Below are 13,433 nucleotides of genomic sequence, written 5' to 3'. Positions count from 1 at the left end.
AACTCTAAGTTGTATACACGACAGCAAACAAACAACAAGCCCCATTTCCACTTCACCTCTATCTATCCTACCTCCCTCCGCTCTTCTCCTTTTTGCTCTATCTACCTCTCTACCCATTTACAACAAACGATACTTGCAAGAATCATGAAGATCCGCCGCCGCTTCTTCAAGAAGGACGCCCGATACATTGCCCTCCAAGAGCTCAACGGCGAGGGCAAGTACCGCCGCGAACGTGCATCGTTGGACCTCTCCAGCCTAGAGTCCGACACCGACACGCCGAGTCTGAAGAAGCGCCTGTCCATCGTCTTCACCCGACGGCCCTCCTCCCGCCTCTCTCTCACCTCCACGACTCAGTGGAAGCGCGCGTCCATCAGCCGCGCCGTCACCGCCACCCGCGACGCCCTGGCGGGCATGCCCCTCTATCGCCGCGACAGCCACTACAGCAGCAGCCGCTACAGCGATGACAGCGACGCCGACGACGACGACGAAGAGGTGGATGAGCCCGTTCAGAGGACGGCGTCGGCCGGCGCTGTTGAGGGCATCAAGAAGAGGACCAGCTGGGTCCAGAGTTGGATGGCAACACCAGCACCCGAGTTTGGCTGCACCTTTACCATTGCCCACTCGACCCTCTTTGTCGGGGTGTCCGCGTAAAGATTCGCGTTGGTGGCTTTCTATGGCGTCTTGTTTTCTTCAAGTTTCATCTTGCGCAGTAACTAACTCTTGCGACAACGTCTTGACGGCTCTGTTTTCCTTTGTACTCGGCTCTACATGGCTTGGCTTGGCTCTGCATTTTCTACTCGGCGTTCAACATCATACCATACTTTACATCTTTATATTTCCTTGGCATCACGAATCAAGTCTAGCTATAATAAAAATTCAATTCTCCATGCTTCATCGTCCCCTTCCCCACCGCATCCCAACAGTCGGAACAGACCGAGTTCTCTCGTAGCACGGTTACACAGATAATAAGATAAAAAAACACTCCGTGACCCAGCACGGGCTGTGTTTGTCCTACTTCCACCATAACAATTGCACATTTGTCACCCGTTCCACAGCTGGGTTGGTCGAACCTTTGCAATCCTGGTGAAAACCTTGACGAACCACAACGTCGGGTCTTTTACAACTTGGTGCCGTGCTCAGACCAGCTTCATGGGCACGTGGCTCTTCAATACCGAACCGCCGGGTGGGGAGTTCTGTATAATACTCGAGTATTATAGGAACAAGGTGTAGGGGTCTCTTCAGTATAATTTATCTGAGAACGAGGAGGCTCCTCCAAGTAACGTTAGATGGGTCGCCTGCTGCACGGCTGCAGTTCCAGCAAGTCACGTAGCACTGACCCCTATGTTGTAGGTGGGTGTGCGCGTGCGCGCCGCAGGAGGACTCCCACCGTATTCACAGCGCGCTTGGCCATTGGCGCCTGTGACTTGAATAAAATTTGCGTTATTCGCATCAATACAGCGCGTTTTTCTTTTAGGGTTATTATCGCAGGGACGGCCACCAGGGTAGCATGTGTCAGCCTGGTTGTGTTGTGGTTGCAGGTACGGATACATACATACCTATCTATAGAGATCTATGTATATACATAATCTCGACCCGTACCCAAAGGTAAATAGCTTGATTCACAGTATTGAGCTAGAAAAAGCAAAAATGTGCACTATCACATCAATAGCAACAGTTCCACCTTGGGTTTCAAAGATGCAGATTTGCGCCCCCTTATTTACTTACAAAAGAGGTCAATTGGAAAGCACCGATACAGTTTGGCAAACTTGCTCTTCGGCAAATCTTCTAGAAGCCCCTGACATCCTGCATGATATCCTGGCGAGCTCCATCCTTGCAGATGATGACGGGCAGCCTTGCCACAGGGGAGGGGCCATTGCAGTCATGGGTGCAGACAAGTCAGGGGGCTGTTTTCCAATAGTCCAGCGGAGAAGTGGCCAGCGAGAAAACCAACCGAATCCGACTCTAGCCTCTCAGCTTGGGGCGCTGGACCGATAATTTCCACGACCCCTGACAGAAGATCGTGGCAACACCACCCTGCTTATATAAACCTTAGTCCGCATAGGTAAGATACAAATGCAGAGCTTAACGATTTACTAACTCTACTCTTGTAATATGTAAACTATTCCATATAATGATTCTTTATCCTTCGCCCAATTACCAATTTCTTGTTTAGAGGGAACTGAGACTGCCTTTCTTGGGTGCTTCTGTCCGATCTCGCATCACTTTTTTGCCATTTCTTCACAGACGAGCCATGGTAGCGTTGTCGACCTACATAGTAGAAGTCCATGTCGGCGTGGAATCGCATCTCACAAAGCCGAAAGCTTCAGCACACGCTTAAAAAAGCGGAATCCAGTGCGGAATAGCAACCTACCGAACGCCGACATGCAGATACTCTACCAAAATTTGGCTTCGCCCAATTCCTAAGCAAATCCTACAATAATACGGCAACTGAGAGCAGCCGTTTCACTAGGAAGAGCCAATTAGTTAACCCGGAGCTCCGGAGGCCACGGAAATTGATTCCTTGTTTGATTCAATCGCCGGTTAATGGTGCTCAATTCATTAGTAGTTATTACGAAAACGATCATCACCGAACATGTAGAAGCGGGGTGAAGCTCTCTCCGAAGTCGGCAAGTGGGGTAAACCAGAGCTTCGCTCTCCGACTTCGCAAAGTCGAATTATTATCCATCATAAAGCTCAGTTCTTTTCTTTCTTGCTTCAATTCCTTCAGAAATATTCTTGCTATACAACCAACTATTCATTTTGAATTGTGCTGCTGCTTCAGCCCGAGCTTTTCGCAGCTATAAACGCAAGCCTCGCTCTTACTCCGACGGCTTTCCTTCCCCCACCCCCGCATCGACATATTTTCGCATCTCGGTTAACACAATCTAGCCATATTTGCTTCATTCACATAAGAAATGGCCGAGCACAATATTGTTGTTTTTGGAGGCGACCACTGCGGTCCGGAGGTAAGTTTGTTCCCCAGGCCTTTACCATGCAACCTGGAGCGAGAGATGCTAACGGTTGGCGATCTGGATAGGTTGTTGCAGAGGCGATCAAGGTACAATTCGCAATCTTTCACGAGTCACACATAGAACTAGATCTAATAAAAATGCTCTACAGGTCCTCAAGACGATCGAGCAGCATACTTCTAATAAATTCAACCTCAATGACCACCTCCTCGGCGGGGTAAGTCGCTTCTCGTCCCACCCCGAGAAGAGCACGTCGCTAACCTCGGCCGTCCCCCTCACCAGTGCTCCATCGACAAGACCGGCTCCCCCCTCGCAGACGAGGCCCTCGCGGCCGCCAAGTCCTCCGACGCCGTGCTCCTCGGCGCCATCGGCGGCCCCGAATGGGGCACCGGCGCCGTCCGACCGGAGCAGGGCCTACTGCGCCTGCGCAAGGAGATGGGCACCTACGGCAACCTGCGCCCGTGCTTCTTCGCATCCGACGCCCTCGTCGACGCCTCCCCGCTCAAGCCGTCCGTCTGCCGCGGCACCGACTTCGTCATCGTCCGCGAGTTGACCGGCGGAATTTACTTTGGCACCCGCAAGGAAGACGACGGCTCCGGCGAGGCCTGGGACACGGAGCCCTACTCGCGCCCCGAGATTGAGCGCGTCGCCCGGCTCGGCGGCTTCCTAGCCCGCGGCCGCGGCGAGAAGACGGTCACGTCGCTCGACAAGGCCAACGTGCTCGCCACCGGCCGCCTCTGGCGCAAGGTCGTCACCGAGATCTTCCAGGCCGAGTTTCCGGAAATCACGGTCCAGCACCAGCTCATCGACAGCGCGGCCATGATCCTGGTCAAGAGCCCGACGAAGCTGAACGGCGTCATCCTCTGCTCCAACTTGCAAGGCGATATTCTTTCGGACGAGGCCTCCGTCATCCCCGGCAGCATCGGGCTGCTTCCCAGCGCCAGTCTCAGCGGCATCCCCGACGAGAAACAGCCCAAGGCCCAGGGCATCTACGAGCCCATCCACGGTAGGCTCCCTCCTCCCACTCTGACCCCTGTCTTCGATGACGCCTCCCACATTTGGCTCGTACACTTCACTAACGCATTCTCCAGGATCCGCGCCAGACATTAGCGGCCAAGGTATCGTCAACCCGATTGGCACCATCCTTTCCGTCGCCATGATGTTGCGCTACTCCCTGAACCTCCCCTCCGAGGCCAAGGCCGTCGAGAGCGCCGTCCGCACCGCCATCGACGGTGGCCTGAGGACCAAGGACATGGGTGGCAACACGGGCACGGTGGAAGCGGGCGATGCCATCGTCGTTGAGCTTGTCAAGATTCTCAAGGCGTGAGAGAAAGCGACGAACAAAAAAAGATAGGTAGCATTGTCGTATTATGACAGAGAAAGGAGGGTAGCGCAAAATAGCGGTAGCGCACGCGGCATGAGAAATGACGAAGAGGATTGGATACTTTGTGTTGGCCTCGAAGAGTCCAAAGCTGGTTTATTCTTGCGAGACCCCAAAAAGATCGTTAAAGTAATGACTACTTTAATTCCTCCCTTTATATCCTATTCAGTTAGTAAATGTATTTTCTTTTTCAACAATTTCAGCAACGCGTATTTAGCCACTTGATTATTAGGCGGATCGTCCTGGCAATTCGACAACTAGTTGCATAGCGTAGGACAGTTGATAAAAAGTAATTGCTTGCATAATGTAGGTAATCTCGCTACCACGGTTGAGAAATTGGCGGAAGCTGTCGGACAGCATACCTGGAGCCAAGTGGAAACTACCCGGTATGCGAGTATGCATCATCGCGACGTCTTTAGGTGAAAGCGCAAAACAAGTAATTGTCGCTTGGCAACTCTGTGGTTCAACCCGTCAGTAGCCCGCTTGTCTCGTCTTCTGCCGCAGATCTGACTTGGAAGGCTACGGCCAAATAAGCTGTCGCAGAAACGGGTCCACGGCCACTATACCTAGGTCCGGCCCGAAGAATTGACCATAGCGGAGATTTCAGTCTGCTTCCACGGCGGCTGGAATCTCAGCTTCATGCAAATGCCGGATATTATCATGTCAAGCATGCAAGGGACCCTTCCTTACGCGTCCCAGAAAAATGTCTGGCGCTCTGTTCCGCCCGCTGCTGTATGCAGATCCCCCCGAACAAATAGCCTGGTAGCGGGATAGGTGAGACATAACACGCTATGATTGTATAATCATGCGCTTGACGCCGTTCGTGGTGACAGAACACGGAAGTAGCTATGTAGATACCGGTGTGTCGGATGTGGCACGTAACACGAGGCTACCTCTGCTGAATGAGTTGATGCGTAGCGATGCTTCCCTGTACTCCAAGATCGGTTGAGTGCTGCTGTGTGTCGTACCAATGCCTCAAGGCAGTGCCCTTTACTTCGGTCTCGCGAGATGTCGCCGAGAACGTTCACTTGCACGTCGAAACGGTACAGTTGAAAAGTAGACCATTGCTTGGGAATTTGTGAATTTTGGCTGACTGCATGGCCACAATAGATCCACGGCAGCTGTCATAACTATCAGTATCCTCACCTTAGTTGAATTCCGTCTAGTTCGAACGCTGGCACCGGTCCCCGCAACTCAAGAAGAGCCTTTGCCCCAAAGCACCGGCGCTAGCGAATTGACCAAAGGCGCAGGGCCCCCCGGCTAGTATGGAAAGCCCAGGCCAGACAGGGGCCAACGGGGGGCAAGGTTACTTCGTAGAAAACTGCCCATGAGATGAGGAGACTCGGCAATGTGTGGCAGAGGGCAGGGCTGTCGCGGTGATTCGGCTGGGTGAGCGAGTCAGCCAGGACTAGAAGGCGGTTCGAGGAGTTGTTAGAAGGCAATGCAGCGAAGGGGCGCGTCAAACCAAGTCTGCGACGTGCGTCGATCCCCTGGTGGCGGGCTGAGGATGGCGGCAGAAAGACGCAAACGAGGCTACTGGCACGGAGCCTTCATCGTAGCTGCTCATGACGGTGATGTTTTGAGCAAACGCAAGCTTGGGTCATCGTGTAAATAGCTGAATAGCTGTGTACCTAGGCAGAGCATGGCAGATCAAGTTAGATTTAACAGGACACAAGAAAGCTGCCACTGCTTTGAAACCTGGCTTTCGTGGTACGAAGTACATTGACTCCCGAATTTCTGGTATTGTCGACGGCCGGTGGAGGCGAATCCCTTGCTGACGATAGATACGAAGATGTGAAGGCGGACCTGCCCGTCTCAGGTTTTTCTAGCTTCCATCTCAGGGACTGCCTGCAGGAGACAGGTGGGATGGCCCCAGAGTGGTGGATGAGTGGATGCAACCGCGGACACTGTGTACACGGTACCTGTTCTGGTGGGCACCGCCGATATTAGAGACATTCGACGCCACCCAAGGGGAATTGGAATTTGCGGCTGGCCGCTGCAAATACAGGGGGCCAGATGATGATCTGGGCCCCTGTTCTGCGTGAGATTGGCGTGGAGGCAGGTACCTGGGTACCGTGCAGAAATGGGGGGAACTGCACTGTCCAAGTCCAGTGTTGACCCGCTAAACACTAGCGCCGGCGGAGAGCATCTTTGTATGTAGGTACGTATGTATGTATGTCTGCAGGTAAAGCTTACAGCGGCCAGTAGCTCTGTAAATTCCCGCTGGGGTGACTGAGTGATCTCCCCTCTCTCCTTTTTCTAGCGCCCGCTCTCCCTGTGGCTGCCATACCGCTATGGTGCTATTACCACCGTATGCCTCATGCCACCTTCCACTGGTCGCTGCAGCTGTTAGTAGTAGCCTGCCACCCGCTAGCTTGAACCAAGCTGTGCTTGGACAGGCCCCTCCCATCTTTTCCAGTCGTCCCCTCGCAAACTCATTTCCTCTGACGAGCCACACCAATCTGCCCATCCACCCGCTTTCCGCTTGCAACCATCGCATCTCAACTCATTCCGCTTCCTTTTTTCTTCTCACCTCCTTCCATCGTCGTACGCGCTTCCTCCTCCTTCGCCGCCCTCAATTGGCTTGTCCTTTGCGTTCTTTTTCCTCGGCGCAATCAGTCTTTTTTGGTGAGCATTACTCCTCCTCCCCTTTCCCACCACCAACCACCCCAGCCCGCATCGCCGGTTGTTTTAGTAGTACGCTGTGCCCGCCACTACCAGCCACGCCAGGGGGGACGCCAGCTTCACTGTTCCAGCACCTTGCCCGCCAGCATTCATCGCCAAATTCCCACGTCGAGGTGATCGCGATACTCCCATCTACGGCACTCAGACTGTGGCAGTCTGTGGTCGCAGTCTTGAGGCTTCCCGCTTGCTCGTCTTTTTTTCTCCTCATCAATTACTCGTGCCACGCCCGTGCTGCCGCCATCCACTACAGCTTATCCTCTTCCCCTATTTTGCTGACCCCTCTCCGCAGACACAGGATCTCATCGACGGTTTTGCCAACTAGGATCAGGGGCGCCAATAATAATCTCCGACAGTCAGAAACGACTTTTTCTTCCCTCTTTTCTAACCAGCGCCCGAAAGCGATTATCAGTCCAATACAGCCAAGATGGGTTGCGGAATGAGCGCAGAGGAGAAGGAGGGTCGAGCCCGTAACGAGGAGATTGAGAACCAGCTTCGCCGCGACAGAATGATGCAGCGCAACGAGATCAAGATGCTTCTTCTGGGTAAGTTTGGCTCCCGCATCTGAAGATGCCCTGTCTGTCTTCGTGTCGCCGGAGGGCCGAAGTTGTATGGCCGAAACTCGTCGTGCTGACCCTACGCCAGGTGCTGGTGAATCGGGCAAGTCAACCATCCTTAAGCAGATGAAGCTCATTCATGAGGGCGGCTACTCCCGCGATGAGCGCGAATCTTTCAAGGAGATTATCTTCAGCAACACGGTCCAATCGATGCGCGTCATTCTCGAAGCCATGGAGTCTCTCGAGCTCCCTCTAGATGACCAGCGCATGGAATACCATGTCCAGACCATCTTCATCCAACCCGCCCAGATCGAAGGCGAGGTTCTTCCTCCCGAGGTCGGCGGAGCCATTGAGGCTCTCTGGAAAGACGTCGGCGTGCAAAGGTGCTTTAGGCGCTCGCGCGAGTACCAGCTCAACGACTCGGCTAGATAGTAAGTTGTCTTCGGGCAGACTCTTAACTTGCAAACCAGTCTGTCATCCGTCAATACTAACCTGTCCCCAGCTACTTTGACAACATTACCCGCATCGCCGCCCCTGACTACATGCCCAACGACCAAGACGTTCTTCGCTCGCGAGTCAAGACCACTGGTATCACCGAGACGACCTTCATCATTGGTGACCTCACCTACCGCATGTTCGACGTCGGTGGCCAGCGTTCTGAGCGCAAGAAGTGGATTCACTGTTTCGAGAATGTCACAACTATCCTTTTCCTCGTCGCCATCTCCGAATACGACCAGCTTCTCTTCGAAGACGAGACTGTCAACCGTATGCAGGAGGCTCTGACCCTATTCGACTCCATCTGCAATTCGCGGTGGTTCACCAAGACGTCCATCATTCTGTTCCTCAACAAGATTGATCGCTTCAAGGAGAAGCTACCCAATAGTCCTATGAAGATGTATTTCCCCGACTACGAAGGGGGCGACGACTACGCTGCTGCTTGCGACTACATCTTGAACCGCTTTGTCAGCCTCAATCAGCACGAGAACAAGCAGATTTACACACACTTTACATGCGCCACTGACACCACCCAAATTCGGTTTGTCATGGCTGCTGTCAACGGTATGATTTGTTCTACAGCCGTAGCTACCTCACGCGCTAATAGTCTACAGACATCATTATCCAGGAGAATCTGCGTTTGTGTGGCCTAATTTAAACTGCGCTCTCTTTTCAAATATTGTGCTTCTTTTTTTTCGCGTTTTCTTTTTAGCACCCATGAATACCCTCAAAGTCGATTACGAAACTATACGGACCTAGGGGAGGCGGCTTACGAATTTGTATACAAATGGTCATCATGCCAGCGGCCCGAGCCTGCGGCCATAACCAGCGTCCGGTATTTTCTTCGTTCAAACTCCTGGATCACTCCGCGAATCTTCAATCTTATCACGCGACCAGTTTTGCTTTAATAAACGACAAAGGCCAATTTATTTGCCCAGCGGGCACCATAACCGGTCTGTCGGCAAAACTCAATGGTTGGTTGGTCGCTTACGGCGCGGAACGCCTGACGCGCCCTGACCCCTACAAAGGGGACTAGCCTTGGATCGAGGAGGAAACGGAGTGGATATTTGTTCATCTTCTTTTCTTTCTCCTGTGATTCTCGTCGGTTTCCCTCTCATTTTATTGAGTTCTTATTACCTGTTCTCTATTCTCGTCGTGCTTTCCTCTTTTCTTCTTTTTATCTTTTTAAGCTAGGCGCTGTATGTAAAAAGAGTTGAAGGCAAGTTTTCTTGAGTTGTTTTCTTTTTTTGTGCTGGCCAAGCCGTTGGCTGAAGGAAAGCAATAGCGCGCAATGTGTATCCTTTTTTTTTCTATATCTTTGGTTTTCTTTGGTTTCCTTTTCGGGCTATCCGACAGAAGGAGAAGATTGGTGTCAAGAAAGGCCGGAGTACAACACGGAAACACGGATGGCTGGCATCTTGACGAAAGAAGAAAAGAGGCACAAAGGCGCGCGCAGCTGATGCATTTACTTTGTTTAATTACGAAATTCTTTTTTGAGAAAAAAACAACCCTGAATCCTCCTGCCTGTTGACGTCCCCATAGCATGTGAGTCCAAGTGCAGCCCTGTCCGTGAGGAAGGAGGCGACAGTTTTCGAAGAACCTAGGTTTGTGATCTGTGTCATGATCCCTTAGCTAAGTACATGACAGGTGCGAACCCGTTTGGGTCTTCTCATCTTTTGGTATTGGCATATGTTGTAACAACACCAACCTCCCCAAGTTCCCCTTTTTTCCGCTGTTCGCTTTTCCCAACCCACCAAAGATGCCTTTTTTTTTTCGCCCAAGGACCCTGGCCAAGCCAAAAACACAAAAATCGCTGGAAATACCGTGGAAGCAAATATCCGAAGATGACAGCAGTATTTTCTGAGAAGGAAGACGCAGAAAAAATTGCCAGTATATATGGCAAAGGCGTGCTGCCAGTGCTGCGTAGGAGCAAATAGTTTGACAAGATATGAAAACTTCCCCAGGACAAACAAGTTCAAGCCATGGAACTATCGCCGTGAATCGACTCGGTCTCCATGGTGGTGTCCATGCGCGCGTCGTGCGCATGACCCGGAGGCATCATGTTCGCAGCCGCGGCCTCCTGGAAGTGCTGCAGATCGGCGACGCCCTCTGGCGTCTTCATGTACTCATTGTACTCGGCGATGCGCATGCCGAGCTCCTCAGCCGCCGTCTCAATACGAGCGATGTACCGGTCGCGCCGGCTCAGCATAGCCACGTCGTCCATGGCCTGGCGAATTAGCCGGCGCGTTGGCTCGCAGGCCATCCAGGAAGCGACTGAGGCAGCCGCGTCCTGCCCTCCGCCGCCACCGGCCATTATCCCCATGCCAGCAAGCCCCTGATGAGGCATCGACTGGGCCGGCGGCGGATAGGCCATGTAGGCGGGCGGCTGGGTAGGGAGCGGCTCCGAGGCATGCGAATGGTTCTGCGAGGAGTCGTTGCTCTCGTTGTCTCGATGCGGCGTCGCCCAATCTGGAATGACCTTCGCGTCATCCTTGGGCGACGTATAATAGGGCAAGTTGCCGCCGCCGGTCTCGTCAGACCCGTTGGCCGGGACGCCGCTCGGAGGCATTGCAGCGGGGGGAGGGGAGCCAGTGCCGATGCCTGTTCCTCGCTGTAAGTCACATCCCGCAAGACAGGCAATTGCTCAACGTACCATGAAACGTGCAGCGCGAGCCGCTTGCGTTGTACCAGCAGTTGGTGCAGCTGCCGCACATCTGGCCCTCGTAGACGACACACTGCGTCCAGGGGCCGTGGCCCTTGTAGCAGTTCTTGCACGGCCTGTTGACGACCTGGCCGGTGACGTGGGCGACGAACGCCTCCATGTTGCTGCGTCGGTCGATGTTGAGCTTTTGGTCGGCGCGGCGCTGCGTGGGCGGACGCTTGGCCTCCTCGGCGCCGAGCTTTTTGCACAGCGCGCTGTCTAGCTTGACGTCGGCGCCGTACTTGGAGCGTGCGAGGTCGGCGGCAGTCGAGTATTGCGGAGGGCCGAGCACGGGGTAAGGGTTTGGCTGGGGGGCAAAGGAGAAGTTGTCAGGGACGTCGCTACTGCCGCCCACGCGAGGAAAAGGGCTTGTCTGACGAAGTGGGAGGGCCATCTGGTGGCCAAGGGAAACGCGGTCGATTAGGCCGTGTCCATTAGTCTTGGAGACTTTGATCAGTATGTTGATTGGTGCTTTGCGGCTGATGGAGCAAGCAAAAAAGGCGAGTTGTGGAAAAGAAAAGTCAAGGGAAGATGTTAAATGAAGGTCAACTCACATTTCCGTTGGCAACAACATAGCGGTGTTCTAGCTCCTGTTGCACAGTGCCAGACGAGGGCTTGCGGTTACGAGTGCTTCCATTTTGCTTTGTAACTTTTGATGGTCGAGGACGAGAAGGCATATCGGTCGTGTTTGTTGAAATATTGACGGGTGCTCGAGTTCAACTGTAGAGTTGTGCGTGCGGGTGGCGAAAGGGTTTCGTGTTTGATCGTGTAAGTGAGCTGGCAGCTGGCAACAGCTGGCAAGGCGATTCGAAGTGTTAACCAACGCACGAGCCACATGCTCGCTTGACTGCTGCAAAACAACGATTTGCCTCGCTTAGAAGGTGAGGGGTATGTGAATTTGGGGCATCTCGTGATATCCTTTCGTCTGGTAGCTTCACCTTTATTGATTTGAGTAATCTTTGACCTATGAATCCATGTTGCTCGCCGCCTTGGGCTTAAACTCCTCCACCCCACTGCGTTTACCTAGTCAGAACATTGTTAAGTCTATCTATAGGTAAGGAACTCATGCGCCCCCAGCACCAGGCTGCTCCCACATGTTACCGCCGCGTCCCTCAGTAATGTCCTTCCATTGCTGTGCGAATTCTCGTAGCCCTCCCTCTCCGGCCAGACTGGCATCGACAACCTCCTTGGGTAGCTTGTGCGCAGAGTACTGTGGTGTGCTAAAATTGTACGCGCCAGGATCGTCCTTCTCCACGATTCTAAGCTCAGGGAGACAAGTAGGACTGTAATCTTGGATGCTTTCGTCGTCCAATTCATCGGCAGTTGTCTCTCCCCCGCTGATATCAGCAGCGTCCGCACCGGCCGGAGGGCCATAAAGTGGTCTCGCAACTTCTTGCTGAAGCAGCTCTTCCCAGCTGAACAACAGCGCATCGGTACGAATCGCCCAAGGGTTAATATCCATGAGCCTAACTCTTCCTAAGCCATCATCTGCTAGGGAGTTCTCTGGAACGTAGACATCGAACGTGAAGCTAGCATCAGGGAATGTGTGTTGCAACGTCTCGTTGTAAAACTTGGTAATCTTGCGCCAAAGGTTCGGCCTCAGAACCTCAAGAAAGTCGTAATAGTTTAAGTCTCGTTGCGAGATTCCAATTAGTTGGCGATGCTTAATAAAACACCTGAACTCCAGCGCCACGTGAGGTGTAAAGTAAGGGCGGAGCACGAGTACCGGGCTGAATGGCCGGGTGGGCTCCGGAGCGGTACACCCATCAAATGCGTGAGCGAGATCGTGTGAAATGAATGACGAGGACTTCAGGAGAAGGTAAATATCGTTTGGTGAGGTGCACTTGAGACTATTTTGGTGTGCTGAAATCCACTTGGCATCCTTCGGCGAAGACCAGTTGAGCTTGGGCGCAACTGCTCCGCCAAGCTCTTCAATGGTCTCTTTGATCTTGGTATGAGTTTCTGGAAAACGTTGATTTGGAGGTAGTTGTAGAGCTTCGTCTTCATCCGAATCTTGGCTGTCATTCGGCGCATTGTTGGAAGTCATAGCACCAGAGCTCTGCCATTCATCGTCTTGCGCGTCGCCAAGGACATCACTGTCATCTGCCAAGATAATCCCATCCTCCTGTAAGTAGGTGATGAAGTCGGCAGAAATTGGGATAATTCTTGACTTGATACAAGAGCTGCGATACTTGGGGAACCAAGCGTCGTAAGAACAGTTTTGGATATGATCTTTTGTTACTGGAGGAAAGACAAACGCAGGCTCTGAGCCCTCTGTATTGTCTTCACCCAGATGCGGCATTTTGCTGATAATTCGCTGAAAACCCCGTTAAATCAGAGGAGACAAAGGACAGGATTTGATTTTATAACTTTGCCACAGAAACCATTATCTTTGACTCTTCATTTTTGACAGACTTCGTCTTCCCCCACTATGACTCTCCCAATTCTGCCGTCTTCAAGCTGCGTTTGCGCCCTCACCGCCTACCCATTCTAGCTGTTGTGACGTTGGTTCTACAATGACACCCCACCAAGGATTTGGGCATGTTTCTTGCAACCTACAAACCACAGCAGCAGCGTTGTACAACTCTTCCAGCGGCTTCATAAGTCATCGCAGATATAGTCGTTGCCAGCATCATTCCAAGATCCCA

The 13,433-nt window shown here is 52.8% G+C and overlaps 5 protein-coding genes across 5 annotated transcripts; 3 read left to right on the top strand and 2 right to left on the bottom strand.

Annotated features, from left to right (window-relative positions):
• Window positions 1–144: 144 nt before the first annotated feature.
• ISF_01913 (hypothetical protein) lies at window positions 145–651 on the top strand (the record flags this gene model as incomplete). The annotated part of the gene is made up of 1 exon (XM_018845520.1): window positions 145–651. The coding sequence occupies one exon, from the start codon at window positions 145–147 to the stop codon at window positions 649–651; it is 507 nt and encodes a 168-aa protein (XP_018707243.1).
• Window positions 652–2,915: 2,264 nt separating this feature from the next.
• Window positions 2,916–4,296, top strand: ISF_01912 (Isocitrate/isopropylmalate dehydrogenase; the record flags this gene model as incomplete). The annotated part of the gene is made up of 4 exons (XM_018845519.1): window positions 2,916–2,966; window positions 3,121–3,186; window positions 3,252–3,975; window positions 4,061–4,296. 4 exons carry the CDS (start codon window positions 2,916–2,918, stop codon window positions 4,294–4,296), a joined length of 1,077 nt encoding a protein of 358 aa, XP_018707242.1.
• A 3,163-nt stretch (window positions 4,297–7,459) lies between these two features.
• ISF_01911 (guanine nucleotide-binding protein alpha subunit) lies at window positions 7,460–8,742 on the top strand (the record flags this gene model as incomplete). The annotated part of the gene is made up of 4 exons (XM_018845518.1): window positions 7,460–7,577; window positions 7,678–8,020; window positions 8,092–8,648; window positions 8,699–8,742. 4 exons carry the CDS (start codon window positions 7,460–7,462, stop codon window positions 8,740–8,742), a joined length of 1,062 nt encoding a protein of 353 aa, XP_018707241.1.
• Window positions 8,743–10,059: 1,317 nt separating this feature from the next.
• On the bottom strand, window positions 10,060–11,462 carry ISF_01910 (hypothetical protein; the record flags this gene model as incomplete). The annotated part of the gene is made up of 3 exons (XM_018845517.1): window positions 10,060–10,685; window positions 10,738–11,224; window positions 11,340–11,462. 3 exons carry the CDS (start codon window positions 11,460–11,462, stop codon window positions 10,060–10,062), a joined length of 1,236 nt encoding a protein of 411 aa, XP_018707240.1.
• A 386-nt stretch (window positions 11,463–11,848) lies between these two features.
• Window positions 11,849–13,087, bottom strand: ISF_01909 (cell cycle control protein Cdc123; the record flags this gene model as incomplete). The annotated part of the gene is made up of 1 exon (XM_018845516.1): window positions 11,849–13,087. One exon carries the CDS (start codon window positions 13,085–13,087, stop codon window positions 11,849–11,851), a length of 1,239 nt encoding a protein of 412 aa, XP_018707239.1.
• Between the last annotated feature and the right edge of the window lie 346 nt (window positions 13,088–13,433).

This window comes from Cordyceps fumosorosea (genome assembly GCF_001636725.1).
Source record: "Cordyceps fumosorosea ARSEF 2679 chromosome Unknown scaffold_3, whole genome shotgun sequence".
Classification (NCBI taxonomy): domain Eukaryota; kingdom Fungi; phylum Ascomycota; class Sordariomycetes; order Hypocreales; family Cordycipitaceae; genus Cordyceps; species Cordyceps fumosorosea.
Note: the sequence above shows the minus strand (reverse complement) of the source record. Positions and strands in the feature narration are given on the sequence as shown.